Consider the following 20,623-nt stretch of genomic DNA (forward strand, 5'->3'; position numbering starts at 1 on the left):
TAGTTCCAGTTAGAGGATGACAACGCTCTGTCTCATCTCCCAAATGAGCTCTTGGCTTGCTACCCTGTCCCTTCCCTAATTAGAGCTGCAACTACAAACACTGGCCTGCTGTTGTCACTATAAGGAAGTTGAACAGAGCAATAACTAGTGTCTTAGAAGCTGGGAAAAGTGAATGTAGACAAAAAATGACTACAAAGAGTTTGTCCGAGATGAATGGAAAAATCAAAAAGAAATTACAAAAAAAAAGAAAAAAAGAAAAGAGTGGCAGCGGTATTTCATGGAACAAATTTGACATTTGCTTGAGATAATCAATGCTTTATTAAACTATATATCATTTATCTTGGGGTTCGATTTATTTTAAGAATGATTTTGAACCTTAACATTTTCCTTTATCAAGGAAAACTAATAACATGTGTAAAAACAAGTTAGATGCTGCTTTTTTTGTATTAATGGTTTAAAAAGTTACAAACTATAAAGAATACAGATGAACTAAAACTAACGCTAAAACTAGAGCTAGTTTAGTGTGCACAATCACAACAGATTATATACCTAACAGGACAAGCAAAGCAGTCTAACCCAGTGTTTCTTGGAACCCTGGAGTTCATCCAGAAGTTGCCAGAAGTTCCTTAATCAATGAGCAATCTTCACCTCTTAAATCCCTTTAATTGACACCGATGATCTTTTTGGCTGTCTGTAAGAGTGACATTCTTCCCACTGACAACCACACTAATGTGATCTGTGGATATAGTAATCATAGCAAGGGGCTACCCTATGTTAAATATGTCAAGAAACACTGGACTAAGCTGTAGTAAAGCCATTCTCATGCCCACACGCTTTCACTTTACCTTACTGTTTATCTCATTACAGTCCTAAAGTGCTATTCAGTTCTATTAGTTATAAAAGGGATTTAGGTCACTGGGTGAGCCTTATGTTGTAGTTCCTAATGCTGGTGTTAAAGCAGGGGTAAGGTACACTTTGATGTTTTCAAAATGTTATATACACCAGTACTGTCAGCTCCTCCATCCAGCCATAATCTGCATGCATGGCATAAAAAAGCACAGAGATTCAGTGATCACAAATTTGGGTCTAAATTGGGATAGCTAGTAAAAATTGACAGGGTTTATTTAAACATTTTCTTAGTATGTTGATGAGAAGGGTAAAATGGAAAAAGGCAGAATAAGCTTTAGCAACTGTACATGTTCATAGATTTCTACCTATTTTGCTATTTACTTGGTGTAGAACAGAGTGGGGAAGGAGGAAATCTCAAAGGGAACACAAATAGTATTTAAATCCTATAGTTGCTCCAAACCTTTCCAACTCAACCCAATACCCAATGACTTTAGATAAACTCTGAATTATACATGGTTTTATCTTCTTGAGTAAAAAAAAGTTTATTTTACATACTCAAAATAAAAGGTATATGATCAAAACTTCCGTTGTAAAGATTTCCCAGTTAAAGTTACAGATATCTTGCTTATTATCTGACATATGTTAACTCCTGCAATACCCAATCATGTACCACTGGTGTACCTGATTTAGAAAGAACGAGGGTAAGATTTCCATACAAAGTACATTACCTGGATCTGCCAAGCCTGTTGTTTCCAGTAGTATGTAATCAAACTTTCCTCTTTTTTGCATCAGGTTTTCAATTGCTTTCAAACCGTTGTCCCTGAAATAAAATTGTACACAATTTACCGACAACGAGAGAGTACAATGTCCACAGTCAAAATATAATGTTCAGCAGCAGTGTTAAACCTACATTGATTTATGTTTTTCCAGGTGAGATGGAGCTTGAGGTATAAGGGGAACCTGATAAAAGTTTTGTGTTTTCAGCCCACAGAGTTTGGGGAAATTCTACCCCAAGCAAATTCTATTGTTCTCTTCCTTTGACCCTCCCCACTTGCTCCAATCTACAATACCTATTCTATTACATTCTTGATTTTATTATCTTAGCCCTGCCAAAAAGCTGCATATACACATGCTGCCGTGCTGCTACATATCTGCAAACTTACCACATCTGCCATTAACCCTCCTTTATGGATCTTTAAAGATCTAAGCAAAGGCACCCAATGACAGTTCTGCCTCCAAAAGTACCTACACCTGACTTCCAGAGCAGCTGCAACCCGCTCAAGGGTGGCAATCCTAGGGAACTGCTGCCAGAGGTGTATGTGCAACTTTTTCCCTAATTTCCCCTACCTCTTCCACAATCCAAACCCAGATTATTGATGCTTAGTCACCTCATCCACTTGCCTGGCCACTGCAACTAGGAAGTAATACGGCAGTCCAAGGTAATACTTAAAGGAGACTGCTGAAGAAGTAGCTGAAATGTAGGTTATGCTATTTCTGATCATATCATGATTGAGTGCACCAAATAATAAAAAGAAAAATATTAGTGAGAACAAAGCTGAAACATTTCAAACATTCAGAGTAGGAAGGGGAAGGTGTTTAGGTAGCCTCAAGGTTCACAGACAGAACAATCTATTTCAGTAAGAGAAGAAACTTGAGAAAATCACAAAATCGTGGGCAGAAAGTGAAGCAGTTGTTGAATCTAAATCAAAAGCTTTACATTCCTCTACAGCTTTAGACAAAGCCATCACAATTGTATAAAAATATAATAAATCTACTACTGGTTTTTGTAACTCAGACACACAGATATCAGGGTAAAAAAAGCAACACTGCTTAAGCTAACCATGCATGTTACAATCTTTATCCAGGCAGACTGTAATGTGCGATGAGGTTTAAGAGTCAGCAAAGTATGATATTAGACATTGTTCTAATAATTTTGATTTGACAGGAATTTTGCATCCAGAGCTTGCTCCAGAAGTTAAGGAATGTCTAGGCTCTATAAAGATTTTTCTTTGTAAAGATTTTGTTTGTGATTAACTCACATTGAGGATATTATACAGTAACTGACACTATGCTGCCTAATAATATGTTGAGAGAAACATCTGTCCTAGTTCCATTTATCAAAATAACGTACCTGTTCTAAATTACATATAAATTCAACTTAGGAACAAACCTACAGTCTCTATCTCGTATGTAACCCGGGGACTACATGTACTTTATCCCTTCCTATAGATGCACACCCACCAACATCAAGTCATACTTACTTTACTGAGCAGCACAGACAGCCATTTCTAAGTTCCAACCATTCCTCATACAGCTCGCCAGCTTGACTGATGGATAAAGACTTTTCTACAGCACTGCCTACAACAAACACAGGACATTTTAACTGATGAAGCAAAAGACAAATACATTTCATCTTCAGACAATTTTATTAGCTTTCAGAATTTTGGTGAAGGGTTTTTAATGTTTTCTTCATCACTGCTGGTGAGATTTCCTCCTATCCTGTGTCAGTAACTACACGGGGTGAGGACAAAAACTGAATTAACCTAATAAAAAGGTTTCCACTAATCTAAAACCTCCAAAATGGCTTTTATTTCAATCTGAAAAGATTCTGCTCATCTCCTGCCTGACCACATATAAAGAAACCAGAAAATGATTGTAACCCTTAGTCATTCTGCTCACTATACAAATAAATAAATACAAAGCATTGACTGGAGATTATTTTTAGAACACTTTTTTTTATTAACTACCTTTGAAAAAGAATATTATATTGGGTAAAAAAAAGAAACTCAGAGATAACAGCTCTCTACACTTTAAGCTATTGTTCCTTTTTTTGTGTTATTTAACTTTATGTTTTATTTGTCATATATACTATAGATTGTTACTACAACTAAATATTAACTTGGTAAAGGATAGGTAAATCTAGAGCGCTATGCAAAATAATAAGTTAACTGATGACCGAAGTGGATTATAGTGTTTTGAAGCCATGGAAACAATGTCAAACATAACAGACAACTTTTAAAACTTTAAAAAATATGAGGGGGATCACCACAAGTCAAACAGATTACCAATAAAAGAAAATGACAACCTTGTAATGATCTTTAACCACAATAACCACACAAGTAACAAGTAAATACTGGCAAGAACAGTACAGAAATAAATAGATTTTTTAACAAATCAGCTGCAAGTACTTATTAGGCTTTGGTTGGATGCCAGAGTGATGATTGTCCATGTTCCCCCTACAATAAATACCTACACAAAGGGAGCAATGAAGTGTAGCATCTAGTGTTGTTAAATCACCAACAGTAGGACAATGTTCCAAATCTTTGCCGACCCTTCTGCACGCAACTTTACATGTAGCAATAGCTAGCGCTTAATTGGGGGCAGATTATGGGAGCTAACAAAAATCATGCATCTGTGCAGCCTTGGATTTACTGCAATGTTCAGCCTATCTGCAGCTTCATAGTATCTGCACTCTTCCCAGTAGCCACTATTTGTTTATTTGCCCTGATTTTAGATTCTAATTGCAAGTACAACATACCTACATTTGTACAGAGTGGCTTTAAAATATAGCAACATAGGATTATGGTGTAGCATCAACATTTCCTACTAATAAGAGTTAAAGCTAATGGAAACAGAACACATGCAGGATGTGAGACAAAAGCACAGGGCTGTGAAGTTGGAGTTGTAAAGGGAGAACATAAAGCAATTTCTGGGTACCTAAAATCACATTTGGCAAAGATGTTCTGTGTTCTAATCAAAATAAATTGTAATTAACTAATACAATATGTTATTTTCCCATTTCACAGATAATAGTCAAAATAAAATACTCTCCTGCCATTAGATTAAAGCTCAGAGTGTAGTTGTTTTACAAGTGTGAAGTCCAGCTGATGTTCATATAACTATTCATATGTATTTAGTTGTATGTAGTTCATATGTATTGTAATGTGTTAAGCAAGCTCAATTGAAGATTTTTGTCTGTTTTTGTTCTGAAATACTGAAATAAGCCCTATTACATTCCTTTCAGCTGTATTCGATAGGATTCATCTCTGTGAATGTGGTCCTGGTAAAAGTCAATCACCACAATGCAATAGGGATCCCTTGTAATATGACAAAAATCACTATATAGACGGCCATGGAAACAGTGAGACAATCAAAAGCAAGTAGATGAGATACTTTGAAGGGCATAATGACAGGGTTACTAATAAAGAACCTTTTTTAAAATCTAAAATATAATATTCTTCTAGATTAAATAGAAATGACATTTTACCAGTTGCCCGGGAATGGCTCAGAGGTAGAACTATGGCCTTTGCAGCGTTGGGTCCCAGGTTCTAATCTTGGCCAGGGCACTATATGCATGGAGTTTGCAGGTTCTCCCCGTGTTTGTGTAGGTTTCCTCCCACATTCCAAAAATATGCAGATAGGTTAAAGGGCTTCCCCCTGAAAATTGAGCTGATTAAAGACACATGATGGTAGGGACATTAGATTGTGAGCTCCTTTAATGGGACAGCTAGTGACATGACTATGGACTTTGTACAACGCTGCGCAATATGTTGGTGCTATATAAATACTGTGTAATAAAAATAACAATTTTATATACAAAATAACGTGTACAGTAATTATTCTGCAATTATGTTTAATATATTGTCGTATTATATTAAATAACAAATCCGGGCAATACGTAAAACCAATCAGTCAGCTGCTAAATGAGGGTTGGGATCTGACTGGTGTCTTTCATTAATGCCATTCATAAACACCAGCAGAGGTCCTCAGTTCACCGGAAACTGAAGTACGAAACAGATTACTTTTGCTTAAATCCCTATAAATCACCTTGACACCACATTCTCCCCAGAACAGCAGGATCCTCTCCTGTACACGGGTCATAAAGCCGCTCTCAGCAAATCTTACCAGGAACTGAACTATAAATTGCTCACGCGGTGGTACAGAGTCCCGACTGTGTTAGCCAAAATGTATCCGGGAGTAGATGATAGATGCTGGTGTTGTGAAGTGGCTGCTGGCAGCCTGTTTCATATATTCTGGGAGTGCTCTAAATTGCAATCTTTTTGGTCAGGGGTGGAGGCGGTTTTTGAAGAATTGACAGAAGTAGATATACCCAACAGACCTGAGCTAGCCCTTTTACATTTGAATGATTGGTCTAAAAAGAAATACCATGCTTCTTAACTCAAACATCTTTTAAATGCTGCTAAGGCCTGTATTCCGGCCCTGTGGAAACAATCCTCTCCTCCCACCTTGTTACAATGGTTTAGAAGAGTAAATGACATTATGGCAATGGAAGACCTTATTACCAGCCAGGACGGTAGAACGAATAAATTCCGAAATACTTGGTTCTATTGGATACAGTATACCACTACTCAAGCGTACCTTTCAGTACGCTTGTACTGACGATCTGTTTTGAGTGCAGAGGATATCATTGAATTATTATTATGTGTTCCCTACTGTGTTAAATCTGGCCTTTCTTCAATGTGGCCTGCAATGCGTGCCCCTCCCCCTCCCCCTCTTCCTCTATTTTGCTTTCTATTTCTATATTTCTTTCTTTGGTTATTTTTGTTAATACTTTGAAAATTGCCTGTGCTCAGTCATTCTGCTTGTTTGTTCATAATCTGTTTGCAATGCGGAAGATGATAACACAGTTGGTGATTTGTATGTTTTCATGTTTAATACCAGTATGTATGACTGTTCACTGAATAAAAAATAAAATTATAAAAAAAAATCCCTATAAATCAGCTTTATGTTTTATAATTATGATTCCACTGCACATTCAACTTAAGGAAGAAACAGCTGCAATCCTAAAGCAGCTCCACTAGATGGCAGAGCTGTACCATCAGCATTACAGGAAAGCACATATTCAGACCACACAATCTGCTTCTGAGGACTATGTCCAACACCATATTTACCTTCACCAAACTCATTAACAATGACTGCAATTCTTTTGTTGTGCTGCTCAGTAAGAATATAATTCAAAAGAGTTGACTTTCCAGCACCTAAAAGATTAAAAAAAAGCACAGTCAAGACAAATATCTACAAATAAAGTACTTCAACATTACTTAACAGTGTTTGGATAAGGAGCTTTTTCTTTACTGTTAGTTCGGTGTAGGTTGAGCATCCACAGAAACATATATAGGAAGGAAAAGTATAAAAAACCTCTTCTAAACTCCATTATATAGACTGCAATCAGTGTTTAAGCAAGAAATGCACTCAATTAAATGAAATCAATAAAAAACATCCTTTAGGACGTAGCTGAATAGTAATGTTACATAACACTATCATGGGCAGCAAGGTGCCTTTTAGGCGCTGGGTCCTAGGTTTGAATCTCGGCCAGGACACTATCTGCATGGAGTTTGCAGGTTTTCCCTGTGATGCATGGGTTTTTGCCGGGTACTCCGGTTTCCTTCCACATTTCAAATACATACATTTAGGTTAATTGTCTTCCCCCCTAAATTGACCTTAGACTGTATTAAAGACATATGACTATGGTAGGGACATTAGATTGTGAGCTCCTTTGAGGGACAGCTAGTGACATAACTATGCGTAATATGTCAGCACTATATAAAATACTGTGTAATAATAATAATTTTGGTATTTGTGAAATAATGCTGGGTGGCTTGGCTAGCTATATCACATAGCTTCATTAGATGTCAGCACTGTGTCAAATATTTACATACAAGACAGAAATAAAGGCAGGGCAATTAAAGTTCATTATCCTCAGAATCATTAAACTTTTTCATTTCCATTCAGCGGGTATTTGATTGTATTTGTATTTAATGAACTCTAAAGATATTATAAAGTGAATCCCAAATAAACAACCTCCTCTGCTCTCTCATAGCTTGCCTGTCCCATCCTGTCTCATATAAAATTCCTATTGGCCCTATAGGATAAGCCATCAAAATAATGGACTATCCAGGAACAGAAGAGTAGGAAGCAGAAAAGTTGTAACACTATGAGAAGTGTTGGAACTCTGCCCAAGCAAAATACAAAACTTGAAGTCAAATACTTTAAAGTTCTCCATGCAGATATAAACTGCCATGCGTACTCCTTCACAGGATGGGTGGGTACTGGACTAGGTTGTGTTGCTTAACTATAAGGCAATCTAGAAATAGATCTATGATCTGGCTGTTCTCTGTGGTTAGTGCACCTAGATTTAACCGACTGAATAAAATTACAAACCATTTAGTCAGGAAATCAGTTCATATAGTTCAACTTTGTATTCAACTGCTTGCCTAAAGTTCACCATTAAATAGGTGCATATTGTTTTCAAAACAGGGCAGAATTTGGATCAAAGTAAATCTTAACTAAATACACAGAAACTATTTACAGTGAACTAGTGGCCATGCTATTGACCCTTAATGATCTACAGATTCTTAGGAAACAGTACATGAGCTTTAAAGCGGAACTAAAGTTTAAAGATAAAAAATTGTGAGATAAAATAAACTTACCAGTCTGTTTGCTTTTTTTGCTTTAGGTAAACTGACTTTGCACTGTCTTGGACATTATCATCTTCTCCCAGTCCCCTTCCAGATTCAGGTCTTCAGTTATATTGGTTGGCCAGACCAGAATGATATAACTCCCACACATGATAGTGAGAGTTAATTTTTTTTTTCTGGCAGACAGGGGTATGCTGGAAACACACACTAAGCTTCGCAAGCACAGCTCAGTGTACATTTCAAAAAGATTGCGAAAAGGCAGGTAAGTATGTTACAATTGCAGAAGAAATTTCACCTTACCAAGGCAACATCTTTAGACAGTGGTCCCCAACCAGTGGTCCAATTTTGGTGGTCTGCGGCTCTGGCCGATGCATCCTCCAGCGGCCAGAGACGCGGACCATGTCTCCCCAATGCTTTGCAGGCTCAGGGCCGTTTGTGTCTCTGGTCTAAGCCTGCAATGGGACAGTGGGCAGGTTCTGGCAACATGACGTCACTCTGGGGGAAATTTCTTCCCCTTTGAGGGACACACGGCTCCCCGCACATGCGCGGCCCAGAGTCCATAAATTTAGTGGTCTGTGACGTCCAAAAGGTTGGGGACCACTGGCTTAAGAGACAGGGGAGGGTGTCCCTTCTGCAATAAACTGCCTCCTTCACAGGACAGGTGGGAACTGGTAGGTACTTGCAACTTCTTATTTTTAAATTTTAAAATCAGAAAAGTGAAGTTAGTGGATAAAGGCACTAAGGAGTCATTTTCTTCAGGCCCCTAATTCACCATGCTTACTCTGCTCCACAGTACCCGCAACTACAGAGGTTTGTGAGTATTTGCTGTAAATGTTCTTGTTAAGAATTTGTAAGTACTTGAATGTCTACCGCATGACCACAGGCTCGCTCTAAAATGTATCTAAAGCTGTCTATTTTTGTTTAATTTTGAATAGCTTAGGAAAGAGTTAAAACACCTGTTGTCTGTATTGTGTTGTACAAGGAAAATGATTATATATTTAGACTAAAGTATAAATATAATTTGCTTAACCCTTCTCTTGTCCATCATTTGCCAAGCTTTTTGCTACAGAGAAGATTGGAAAAGCAATGATGCAGTAAACAGTAACAGTGAAACAGGGAACAGTGTCTCCATTGCTGCTAAATGAAGCACTTTTGCCTGATGTGACTCTGCACTGCTTTCATCCTAATAACAGTGTTACAGATTTTCAGTTCTGCCTTTAACCTTTTACTTGACAAAAAAGAAAGATGACAAAAGACACTTGTATGTAAATACCCTTACACATGTTTTCTGTGCTCACCTAAATAGCCTGTGATTATAGTGACTGGGATCTTAGATTGTGTCTGATCATCAGTAATTGGGACAAGCTCTGGGCAATCTTCATCTTCCTCCATTAGTTCAACAGGTACTGCAAAAAAAAAAAAAAGGTAATTAGTAACAGAAATATAATATTGGCCTTCCACTTTCAAGTAGGCCGTCTTCCTTTCATGCGATGCAAGACTCTTTTTTCACTCATTTTGACTGCAATGTACTTGTATAGCTGTATAAAAAACAGTATGCTGCATGCCAATTGTCTTATCTACCAAATCACTTGAAACCTGTCAAGCCATTTTTGAGATTGATAAATCTCTCTAAAGCTACGTACACACTACACTTCTAATGGTTCTCGCCCAATAATCGGCTCAAGGCTGATATCGGACAAAATCTGAAGTGTGTACAGCGCGCGTCGTTCATCGTCTGAACGACCGTCCTGGTGGATACATGGAATATGAACGATCGTAATGCAAGTGAAGGGGGAGAGCTCGCAGCAGGGTGCCGCTCCATCGCTCTCCCCCTCCTCTCTGCATAGAGCAGAATGGCGCTGTATGTACAGCACTCGTTCATGCATCATGTGATAATATTCGTTGGAAAGGATCATGGAAGATCCTTTCCAACGACCATTATTGCACATGTGTGCACATGTGGCTAAAGCCTGTGCAGCCTAGAAGGTGACACCGCATTGCTCAGTTAGACTTAGGCTAGGTACACACGTGCAATAATCATCGTTTGAAAACAAACGATTAACAACAGACCAACGATTCACAATTATTTTGAACATGCTGTAACAATATGATTGTTAAAATATAATCCACCAATAATGTACACACACTAGATACCATCGTTTGAACAATGCAGGAAGTGACGTGTACCAGAGAATGTGTATCACAGAACAATCTGCGATCACTGAACGACTGTACACACAAAAGTGAACGATCGTCGCCAAACAGATACATCGGGTTAGTCGTTAATTGTTCGTTTTCAACAACAATTATTGCTCGTGTATGTAGCCTTAATAAATACAGCAGTGTTACATTCCTGCCTGTAGCTCAGATGGACAATGAAGAAGCAGTAGCACACTGACAACCCAACAAGTCTGCTCATTCTGATGAGTATATTAGTATTTTTCTTATCAGCATATGTAGAACAGATTGAGTCCTAGGACTGCCTCTCCCTTTTTGTCTGTGCAGAAGATAATGAGACCAATATCATGACTTTCATGTGCTTTGGCTTTTTGTATGTAAAATAATATTTAAATACTTATAAAGGAATATGCAGGCCAAATTTGTGTTGTTTAGGTATGTCTGAAACTAAAGCAGACCTATCATCACAGCAGATTTGGGTAATATGACTGCTAGATAAAGATTTTTTTAAATAATTATTTAAAATATCTTCCCTTAATTTCTGGGGGTCATTGTTACAGTGGGAAAGATTGATGGGTAACCACAATCTCGTTCTGCACACTTGCAAGACTGGGTGCTGCATCATCAGTGGGCATTATATAAGTGTAAATGACCAAGCTTCTGATCTTGCACAGAACAAGAGCTTCCAGCAGCAGCCTGTTCAGAATCACACTGCCTCTCTCCTGGAATGTGTGACATTTATCTATCTATTATCCATCTATCTTCAGCTGATGTCTTCTGATCTGTGCAAGTGCGAGATTGGGTGCCCTATCTACCTGAAAATGTATCTGCGCATGTATGTCACCTGCTCATGCGTAAGATCGACACTTTTTTCTGTTAAAAATGGCGATATGTCTGCTTTAGGAGATCTGAATCTGTTAGACTGCAGTTGTTCTGCAAAAGCAGGTAATTACTGGTAGTTGTAGAAGGCATATACAGCTAGGTACTTGCTGGATGTAAACTTAAAAGTGCCTAAAACAAAAAAAAAATACATTTACCTTTAATCCCGCAGGGCAGTCAATCGGTCCGGAGGTGTCTTCCATCGGCTCTCGCGTGGTCCCGGTATCAGCCTCGGTGCCAGCGCTGGGTGGCGCCATCTTCACTTTTTCTTCCTGGTTCTTCTTCCTACGTCACCCGACACAGGAACAAGATCGGGTGATGTAGTTTGTAAAAAAAAAAAAAAAAAACTTGCCAGTCCCACTGCTTATGCGCCAGATCTGCAAATTTTTCTCTTTTTACAAAAAGGCTCCTTCTGCGCATTGTCGGGCATGCGCAGAAGGAGCACCCAAGAGCCTCCCGGTATGCGTGACGTAGGTATCCCCGGAGGCTTTGCGTACCTATTCATTCTTTATGGGGGGCGGTGCTGCACGGTGTTGCACTTAAACAAAAATCTAAAAATACAGAATTTTTACCTTACATAAAAGGGTTGTCTACGTTTAGGTACACTTAAACTATACTATGTTGTCCCTGCTGCAGCAAGTTATGTGAATGTAAGTGGTCCACAGGTGCAAATTTGGCTTGTATGGCAACACCAAATTTCACCAACAAGTGGCACTGTGGGTAAAATTTGAATTTCTAAATGCCCACCCTGGAGATGAGGTCAATTCCTTGACTTGCTACGTTGAAAAGAACAATACAGACAGGACTATTACAGCTTAAAGGGCCCTTAACTGGTTATAGAAGAGAAAAATCTTTTTAATAGGTGGAAGTAGGTGAACAAATATCTTCCTTCCAAGGGGTGTAAACTAGGTAAATCTAAACCAAGCAAACACCCGTCATCAGACCCAAGTAAAAAAGTAACAAGGGTTCTTTGCAGAAAAAAAAAAATAAAACAGAAGTTTAGAAAACAGTGCAATGACCCATGAGTAAACTGACAAGAGAAATCATGTGAATGAACCCTTTATTCTAACTAGGAAGCTTCATATCATTCATGTCTATGTTGTGCCTATTACTGGAATTAGGAAGACCCACAAACAACATCAACCATTGTTCTCAACCTGATTACATTTTCACAGGCAGCTTTGATTACTCTAGGAAACAAGTCAAAGCAGCTCCAGCCCTACAAGCAGTTTTTGGGTAGAAATCTTGGGGAAGGTCACCTCTGACACAGTGGTACAGAAATATATAACTATAGAAAGTATTCATTAGCCTAAAGTACAAATGGTGAAATTACAATTATGCTATTTGTTAATTTACCTTCAAAATGAGCATACAAGGTCATAGTTTGATACAATGTTCTTGCTGTTGTCTAGATATACATTATCCATTCTGTTGTATTAGATGTTTGTGGTAGCCTCCATACAGAAGGATTTGGAGCATACATTGTATTATTTTATAATGTATTGGAATGATTGGAATGGGAATGAGAACCTCACCTCTAGTGACCTGTTCGAAGCCTAACTTCAGCCAACATATAACTTAATTTTGGATACAGTAAGGAAAGGTTAGAACTTGTACTTCATTCCCAGTATTTCTCTCACACTATACTCGTTATCAGAATCACAAGGGCAGGAAAAATCACCAACTAGTGTTCACTAGCAGAAATAAACACCTGGCACAAATGTTCTCAAAATATTCAAAATTAAACGTTGGCTGAAGATCAGCAGTAAGAGCTATGTAGGCTGTAACTAATGTGTGAGTTGCATTTAAAACCACAATAGTGATATGTAAATATTGATGCCAGTAAGCTTCCTGTCCTTGTACACTGCATTGCCTTCATTAACTCACCAGCCATATACAAAATCTGTGGAGGTTTCCCTTCTACTCTTCTGAATTGGTCAGACAAACCTACACTTTGAAATAAGGTGTTCACATATTTCGCCATCCTTTTCGCATCTTATCACTGCTGATATCTTGGGGCCACCTCCTGTTTACATTACCTTAGTCCAGTAATGGCTGAATGAGTATGCTTAAAACAGACTTCTTGGCGACAACAGTGGAACAAGCCTGTACTATAGTGTTACCGCAGTGGCTAAGTTTTTACCAGTAGCACCTTTGTGACAAGGCGACAAAGCAAAAGCAATTGTGTAAAAGGGACTAGGTATTATCATCGTATAGCATGATGGGCCTGAACAAGGCTTCATCATCTGCTAATATTTCATGAAAACTGTAGATTCAAAATAACTTTTTATATTATAAGTTATTATAAGGCGTTAAAGGTTATATGAGATTTTAGTGATTGGGATTAAAACTGATGTGATTCAGTTAAAAAAAAAGATTTGCCTGAAGTGTTTACAAATTAATTTGGGGATTAGGTTACAGGATATTTAAGACATACAGAAAGCAAAAGTTTGATTTGTGCACCAGTCTTCATTTTATCCAAGTATAATTTTTCGATGACTTGACCCATTAATCACAAGGAATGAGATTAGAGTTATTGGACTTGGGTTTACAATTCCAAATTTGCTGATAGTTGCAGCAATTAAAAAAAATTCCCAAAAGCCCAAAATGATTACATAAGTCTTCTGGACTATAGTGTTGGGAAGGTCCCTATAATGGGGGACACTGGCTTAGTAATATAGAAACTTTCCAGAAACATGATAATGCTACAAAATGTATGCCGATTTTCACCAGTCTTCACAACTTCTTGCACACAGTCATTCCTAAAGTGTTTTTTGTAAATAGCAGTAAGGCTGGGTACAAACGTGCAATAATTGTCATGAAAGATCCTTTCCAATGACAAAAGACTGAACGATGCATAAAAAAACGCTGTACATACAGCACTATTCTGCTCTATGGATAGGGCAGGAGGACAACGACAGAGCATCACCTTGCTGCACCCTCTCCCCTTCACTTTCATTACGATCGTTTGTCGCTCACCGTTGGTGGATCTGCCAGGACGAATCCATGAACGACCTGCGCTATACACATGCCAGATTCTCGTACAATATCAGCCCTGAGACGATTATTAAAAGAGAATCATCTGACGTGTGTACACAGCCTAAGTTAGACAAAGCCTCATTTTTAAGCTGATCCTCATCATAATCATCACATGTGGGCGTTATCTACAGCAGTCTTCATGAGGCAGAGTGTTATGATGTTTTCAGGAGGCTATGCACAGCACCCTGTCTGCTGCTTCTGCTGCCCATATTTATCTGTTGAACAGAGGCACAGACACAAAATCAGTCACGATTGAGTTTTAACAAAAATTATTATTAGAATACTGATGACGGGGAAAGAGGTAACCAGGGCAAGCAAATTATTAGCAAACTTCCCCTTTATGCCCCAAACAAGGCACTGCATATGGTCAAGGAACAGCAGACTGAACAGGGTAAAAAAGATGTTGGACCCTTCTAAGACCCTTATTGAGAGGTTTTTTCTACTGCACATCATACTCCACTAGACTGAACTATTTCCAGTAAAATAACTACTTTGAAATAACAAACTTGGAACTGGACAGGACTGAGTTGCAGAGAGGAATCTTTTTCTTCCACAAGCACAAAACTTGTAGAGCAGAATTTTGCAAGGAAACATATTTTGGATGTTTACCCCAAGTAACTTTTTTCTATTTTTAAAGAAGATATCTTGAATAAAATATATATTTTGTACAGTTATATAAACATTCTTTCAGCACAGCTTACTATAGAAACATCATATAAATGTTTGGTGCATGATAGCACATAATTTACTGAGAAAAAAATAACTTGAGCAAAAAGACACTCCCCATTGTGGTCAATGTGTTTTCCACCAAGGTGGTTAGGGTGATAACAAAGCACATGTTTATTGTTGTGCAATGTATATAAAAAAACAGCTTTCATACACAGCAGATGCAGTTTCATACTATCCCTGTCCTGTAGGAAATCATGAATAAACTTCTGTTATGTTTTCATAGATACATTGCAGCAACAATCACAATGTTACATTAGCTACAAACTGTATCATCCATAAACAGTGCAGCTTTATCTGGCCACTTCACCTAGAACACATGATGAAATGGTCAAGGTCCCCATGTTGTGGTATCATCAGTAGTTCCTACTGGACAAAATTTTGGGTCATAGAAAGATATCAAAATATAACCTGGTTAATATCAGAGTGGGACAAGTTGAAATTTTCTGTATAAATTTAAATTATGTAAACTATTTTTGGGTGAAAGCTGCAAAAATAATTACATAAAGAATAAGCATATGAAAAACTTTACAATCTTAAATGTTTCATAGACAAAAACCTACATTATATTACTACCAGTGTTCCTATTAGATTCACCCTCTCTAATAGGGAATGAAAGTCAGGGTAGGTACACAATTTTGAACTGCAGCACGATAGAGAGGAGATGCTCCAATAGTAGATATTCATATGGAAACTGTAAAAGAGGGATCCTTCACACTGGAAAAATATCCTCATTTCCTGTCATTAAGTCAGTGGGACAGAATTTCAGGGAAACGCAACAAATTGCAAAAATAAAATAAATAAATAAAAACATTTTAACTGTGTTTAACTGTCCCCTACTCTATCCAAATAAACAATGGTTTTGAATAATTTTACAGTATCCAAAAATTTTGCATTTTTAAAATTACCTATTTCACAGCTATAAAATTACATTTTATTGCTAGAGAATGTACTTTGAATTTTTGAAGCAGTAATAATTTTCTTTTATAGAAGCTTGACCCATATTGGCCATGACCAGACATTCGGTTAGGGTATACACTTATTATTATTAATAAACAGGATTTATATAGTGACAACATATTATGCAGCGCTGTGCATTAAATAGGTTTTGTAAATTACAGACAGATACAGACAATGATGTAGGAAGAGAAGAGGACCCTGCCCCGAAGAGCTTACAATCTAGGAGGTGGGGGCTAACTAGCTGGTGAATACTTTGGTTTGTCCCTAGGCTGAGTCACAATGGTGCCTCCTGCTCACTCACTTGGATAACTGCATATAAAGGGTAGAAGGGGACTGGGACAGGGGTTTTCTAAGTGTTTTGGAAAAGCTGACTTGGTGAGCTCCAGATTTAAGCACAATGGAATTTCACCCAACAGAATGCCAATGTATAGTTTTCATATTGCTGCAAATGTGAGCGGAGCAGAAGCATTTTTCCCAAATATGGGGGTTTGGTGAGAGGACAGACCTCCCTTGTCATGACCTACAGGTCTGCCTCCTTCATCCTGGAGATCATCTTTAATACATATGTCAAGCAATTTACTTTTTTCACAGTAAAGAAAGGATAGGACTTGTCAACAGCAAAACAGACAGAAAATAAATGTTTTCATCAGTTTAATTAGAAGGCTAGAATCTCAGATTTTTAAACCGGTTTATGTCCCTGTTGCAGATGTTCCTTCACATCCTGTTTGGTGGACAGACAGGAAATTAGTAGAAAACAAAATAACAGTAAAAAAACAGACAGGGGTTTTATTAATCCCCATCCAAAACTAGAACACTGTTTGGCTATTTCACGCTCATCACACCAATGGCCCCCTCCACGTTCATCTGCTCCTCCTTATCACCCCATTCATCCACCAAAGTCCAGGTGTGGAGAAATGGGTGACCCTGTTTTTATTACCTATAGCAGCAGGTGCCTAAATGTACATTTGTCAGCCCAAATCACTGTCATGTGAAGAGGGAAGGTCCATATCCCCAAGTAACCAGAACCTAGCAAGTACTTACATAGATAAATTAAGGAGGGCTTCAGTAGATTTACTGTTTAACCCAGAATTTTTTTTTAAGCCAGGTGGGAAGAAATTGTAGGTGGGTGGCAGCCCCTGTATTGTGACCCAACTCATCAGTAACCAAATACTGCCGGGTGGATACTGAAAGGTGCAGGTGGTGCGCCCAGCTAAAAGGAGCTGGTGAGAACACTGAGAACACTGTAAGTAAATAGAAGGTAAGTATCATCTGAGGAGGAAGCGAGCTCTCTGGTAAACCTTTACTTGGTCCTAAAATAATAACAGAACAATATTATTAATATTTTGACAAAGTATGTCAAAAACACCAAAAATATTATTCTAAAAACACATTTAACGCATATGATTATCTAATTATGCAGTTTAGCATTTGAATGACAAACCTACAGTCAGGACAAGGCAATAGGACCACTGGATAGAATGTATGATTGTAAGCTCTTCGGGGCAGGGTTCTTCCCTCCTCCTCCTCCTCCTCCTGTGTCACTGTCTGTATCTGTCTGTCATTTGCAACTTCTATTTAATGTACAGGGCTGCGTAATATGTTGGCGCTATATAAATCCTGTTTAATAATAATAATGGTAATGATCCTGTATTAACTTCCCATCATTAAAGCTCAGCCATATTTACAGCATTCGGGTTCCAATCATACCATGGGTAGGATCATACATTATATTCATAGACCATCCTCCATCATTTCCAGGGGACACAAGCTTTCCCAATTCTATGTTATCCAATGCAGCAAGCATGGAGAACATCACACGACCCTCCATACCTGGAAGTACAGGGTGCGTGCAAGAGTAAGGCTCTTCTTGCCATGCCTGCTATCCTGCAAACCTGTCACTTTGTATAGTCAGGGCTTATACTAAGGCTGGGGTTATTATACTGAATCTGTATTCTGATTATATACCTACATCATAGTCTACATCAGGGGTGCCCAGATTTTTTTGGCTTGCGAGCTACTTTTAAAATGACCAAGTCAAAATGATCTACCAACAATAAAAGTTTGGACTTGATAACTCCTGTGCGCGGTGGAGTTTATTTAGAAAGGCAGGGCTCCAAGATCTACTCGCGTTGCCTTTGCAATCTACCCGTAGATTGCGATCCATCTGTTGGGCAACCCTGGCCTATATAATGCACACAATTATAATGCTTTTTTAATACTTTTGTTTTCTATGTAACATTCCTTTTACAGACTTAACATGTTAACAATAATATTTGAACATTAAGGCTGAGTTTACATGAACGGTTTTAAAAACGCATATAAACGTTCCTACCACGTTTACATGCGTTTTCATGCAATTTTACAAGCGTTTTAAGGCTTAACTTTAAAACGCTAAAAAACTTTTATAAACGCCTATGACATGTTTTACCGCGAATTGCCGCGATTTTACAAAAGCGTTTAAGTTTTACTTTTAACCCTTTCAGAGAACGAGTACATGGGTACATAAAACCCCTGAAACGGACTGACAGCTCCGCTCCCGATTGCTCCCGCAGCCCTAGAGGAGCTGTAGTTTGTGCTACAGATACAGAACACGTCACAGCTCCTCTAGGGCTGCGGGAGTAATCGGGAGCGGAGCTGTCAGCATAGTAAAGCTCCGCTGATTGCTCGGCTCCCTGATTGTCTGAGGAAAGGGAAATCCTGATGATGCTTGAGCTGTCATCAGGGTTTCCTATTCCCCAGCCAATCACAGAGCACTAGAGATGAATGGGCACAAGTCTCCCCATTCATGTCTAGTGCTGAATGGCTGAGAAACCAGGTGGTGGAGATTTGGGAGTCTCCTTAATAAAGGGGGCTTCCAGAGTCCAAAGTCCTGCTAAAAACGTTTATAAAAGCCAACGTTGTTTTCAATTAAAGCTTTCATAAAAAGCTTAAAAACGCTTGAAAAAGCCTCCATTGAGTTCAGTGGTAGCGTTTTCATTTTTTAAAGGTTGCAAGCAACGTTTAAGATAACGCTCAAAAACGTGCCTGAAGGAAACGTCCTGGTGTAGATTAATCAATTGGAACGCATGGAGACTTCAAACATGGGCTTTAAAAGACTCAGGGTAAATGCTGGGGAAACAGTCCGTGTAGACTAAGCCTAAGAAGGGCATCAGCAGAAGACACTTTTTCTGCAACACAATCATAACAAACCAGAAGCCCTGATGCTGCTCAGAACTACAACTCCCATCATGCAAAGCAACAGGATACCTATATAGCTGCTGCGAATGTCTGTAATGCTGATATCTTATCCTGGCTCCCCCCAGCCGCCCCATTACCCCCTCCCCCAACACAACGCTACATACATCACCCTGCACGGATCACTTCTGGCTGCACCGCTCACATGGCACACTGCATATCACGTGTTGTAAGCTCATGCAGCTGCTTCCGGTGCAGTTGTCAAATGCTTCCTCCTGAAACACGTGCTGCGTTCATAGAGCTCCAGAAGTAATAGGAGTAAACAATGTTTACAAGGAGCGAAGTTCAGTGTACTCAGGCTGAAGTCATCCATGTGTATACAGCACAATGACTACTGGGCTGTAATCATGGAATAGGCTGTGTTCTAAAAGTTGTGTTCACACACTGCAGATAGTTTTATTAAACAGCACTCACTTTCACAGTTTTTACCTTGAATAATGTTTGGTGGGACTTTGTGTTAAATATGTCCTCCTGTGTTAAATGTAGAGATTTGTAAATTAGTTACTATACAGGTTACAGAGGATATCCTATATTTAAAGTACAGCGCTGCATAATATGTTGGTGCTATATAAATACTGTTTAGTAATAATAATAGCTGGCTGGTGGATGATAAGACACCTTTACCCTTTTCATAGTGACATGGAAGTTGTCCAGAGAATCACAACTCCCATCTAGAAACCAAAACACCCAAAGCACCAGATTCTGAATAGTTCATGAGAAGAATGAAGACTACCCCCACTCCCTGATACATTTATGTCTTATTTTACACAAATATTTTGTAATGTCTGCTAACCAGGGGTGTATTCGTAAAAAAGAAGAGGGGGAACAGTACTATCCATGACGGGCACACATGCCCGCCCCACTACGCCCCTGCCTATGTGTCACTCAAAGGGGAAGAAACTTCCCCCAGAGTGATGTCATAATACCAGAACCTGCCCACTCCCAGACCTGCGATGGGAGGGGGGGTTGTGTTCAGAGAGACAACCCACTAACCGTCCTGCAATTCATTACGGGAGACATGGTCTGCGGCTCTGGCCGGTACGCCACCCCAGCAGAGCCCTTCTCCTGACCCCGCTGGGGGTGGACCGGCCCGAGCCACAGCCCACCAAAGATTTTTTTGCAAAATAAGAGTGGGCACCAGTGGGCAAGAGAGTGCCCATTCACAAAAAAAGTGAGGGCACGGCGCTCCCACCCGTTGCCGTCCCACTACACCCCTGCTGCTAACTAGCAACAAGGTTACCTGAAGCAGGACTAAATAAAAAATTACATTACTTTATTACAGAAGGAGCATGCTATGTCTCTTCTTCTTCAAAAAAGAA

At 38.9% G+C, this 20,623-nt stretch overlaps 1 protein-coding gene across 1 annotated transcript in view; it reads right to left on the bottom strand.

Moving 5' to 3' along the window:
• Positions 1-19,560, bottom strand: part of LOC140326011 (zinc-regulated GTPase metalloprotein activator 1A-like) — a 42,353-nt gene extending 22,793 nt beyond the window's left edge. Inside the window, 5 exon segments of the mRNA XM_072404189.1 lie at positions 1,578-1,669; positions 3,111-3,207; positions 6,762-6,848; positions 9,587-9,694; positions 19,412-19,560. Coding sequence (XP_072260290.1) covers positions 1,578-1,669; positions 3,111-3,207; positions 6,762-6,848; positions 9,587-9,680 — 370 coding nt within the window. The 5' untranslated portion in view covers positions 9,681-9,694; positions 19,412-19,560.
• Between the last annotated feature and the right edge of the window lie 1,063 nt (positions 19,561-20,623).

The sequence above is a fragment of the Pyxicephalus adspersus genome, chromosome 3 (assembly GCF_032062135.1).
Source record: "Pyxicephalus adspersus chromosome 3, UCB_Pads_2.0, whole genome shotgun sequence".
In the NCBI taxonomy this organism is placed as follows: Eukaryota; Metazoa; Chordata; class Amphibia; order Anura; family Pyxicephalidae; genus Pyxicephalus; species Pyxicephalus adspersus.